We start from the raw sequence: 1,661 nt of genomic DNA, 5'->3' as shown, positions 1-1,661 counted from the left end.
CAGCCTATCACGGCGGCCTAATCCCACACTGAGATAGATAGCAGCCTATCACGGCGGCCTAATCCCACACTGAGATAGATAACAGCCTATCACGGCGGCCTAATCCCACACTGAGATAGATAACAGCCTATCACGGCGGCCTAATCCCACACTGAGATAGATAACAGCCTATCACGGCGGCCTAATCCCACACTGAGATAGATAACAGCCTATCACGGCGGCCTAATCCCACACTGAGATAGATAACAGCCTATCACGGCGGCCTAATCCCACACTGAGATAGATAACAGCCTATCACGGCGGCCTAATCCCACACTGAGATAGATAACAGCCTATCACGGCGGCCTAATCCCACACTGAGATAGATAACAGCCTATCACGGCGGCCTAATCCCACACTGAGATAGATTTTATGTTGAATTTACCAAACTTATCGAAGACGTGGTTCAATTGCCTTTTCACCAATGAAGTTACCTGTACTATCCAGTTGCGGCGGAAGTCTTCCTTAACTATAAGCTGTTCGAGATTGTGTACCTATCGAACATCCAAACGGGGGCTACTGACATTAAATATTCTGGTTATCATAAATGGACGAGATTTGAACATTGGTACTGAAGGGGTAAATATTTATAATTAATTTGAAATTAAAAACGAGAAATGAATTTCAGTTTGGCTTAGATTTGAGATGATAACTCCAGTCGTGCACACGAAAATAATTCATAGATGGATTTGTTTCCAATGCTAAAGTTGAATTATCACCTTATTATCAGTTAAAGTTTAAAGTTGACTCACCAGTGATGTCATAATTCCCTCCGGCCTTTGTCACAATTGTTCTTATGACGTAAGGAATGTCTGCTGTTTGTGACGTCACACCATGCCTTGGTAGACGATTAAAACAAACGGAGTCGACTTTCGGGGCACCTGTTCCGTATCCACTGATACCGGAAGTGGTCCCCAGCAATACAAGAAAGATGACACCTGGCCACATAATTCAATGCTATAAACATTCCCTAGTCGTTATGGACAAAACACAAAAATAGTGTTCAGTGAAATAGATTTCCGCACTGTCTTAGTCTCATCAGCGTACCTGTAACAACTGCTGTACATTTGAGGGTTGATAAGTGCATATGTGTCTGTCAGTTATAAACCCTACGTGTAATACTGGGGTAGCCTTAGCTTATGGTAAGGTCAAAAGGTCATTCCTTCTACCCTAGGGTAAAAACATAGTGATGGATGGCACAGTTTGCCTACATTGACATATATTGTTACCGGATATATGAAGACACTTATGGATTTGCTTTATAATGCCAATCTCAACTAAGGGATAAAATTTAATGTGTAAGGAAAGAAAATGTCGAAAATGTGAAATAGTGTTCAATATATGTACAGTACACACTTTTATTGGTTGTATCCTTTGGCAGTACATTAACAAATCGTTTCGACAAATATATATTCCGTAAATTTTCGACCGAACGTTTCACAGACGCTTTTTAAATGGAAAGATGTAGACGCAAGTGCTACGGAAACGATACGGAAGAGCTACGGAAACGCTACATTCTGTGTTGCATTTGCCTATATGTCGTTAGTAAACCAAATTGCAGTATATGAGACTGTATACTACAATTTACAGTGATATGGCCAGTGTAGAAATACAGCAGGTAC

The 1,661-nt window shown here is 41.2% G+C and overlaps 1 protein-coding gene across 1 annotated transcript in view; it reads right to left on the bottom strand.

Annotated features, from left to right (window-relative positions):
• LOC110460876 overlaps nucleotides 1–1,125 on the bottom strand; it is a 14,194-nt gene extending 13,069 nt beyond the window's left edge. Inside the window, exon 1 of the mRNA XM_021514072.1 lies at nucleotides 792–1,125. Within this exon, the coding sequence (XP_021369747.1) occupies nucleotides 792–987 (196 nt within the window). The 5' untranslated portion in view covers nucleotides 988–1,125. The remainder of the gene's footprint in view (nucleotides 1–791) is intronic.
• Between the last annotated feature and the right edge of the window lie 536 nt (nucleotides 1,126–1,661).

The sequence above is a fragment of the Mizuhopecten yessoensis genome, unplaced genomic scaffold, assembly GCF_002113885.1.
Source record: "Mizuhopecten yessoensis strain PY_sf001 unplaced genomic scaffold, ASM211388v2 scaffold10509, whole genome shotgun sequence".
NCBI classification, from domain to species: Eukaryota; Metazoa; Mollusca; class Bivalvia; order Pectinida; family Pectinidae; genus Mizuhopecten; species Mizuhopecten yessoensis.
The sequence above is the reverse complement of the archived record's forward strand: the minus strand, read 5'-3'. Positions and strand labels throughout refer to the sequence as shown.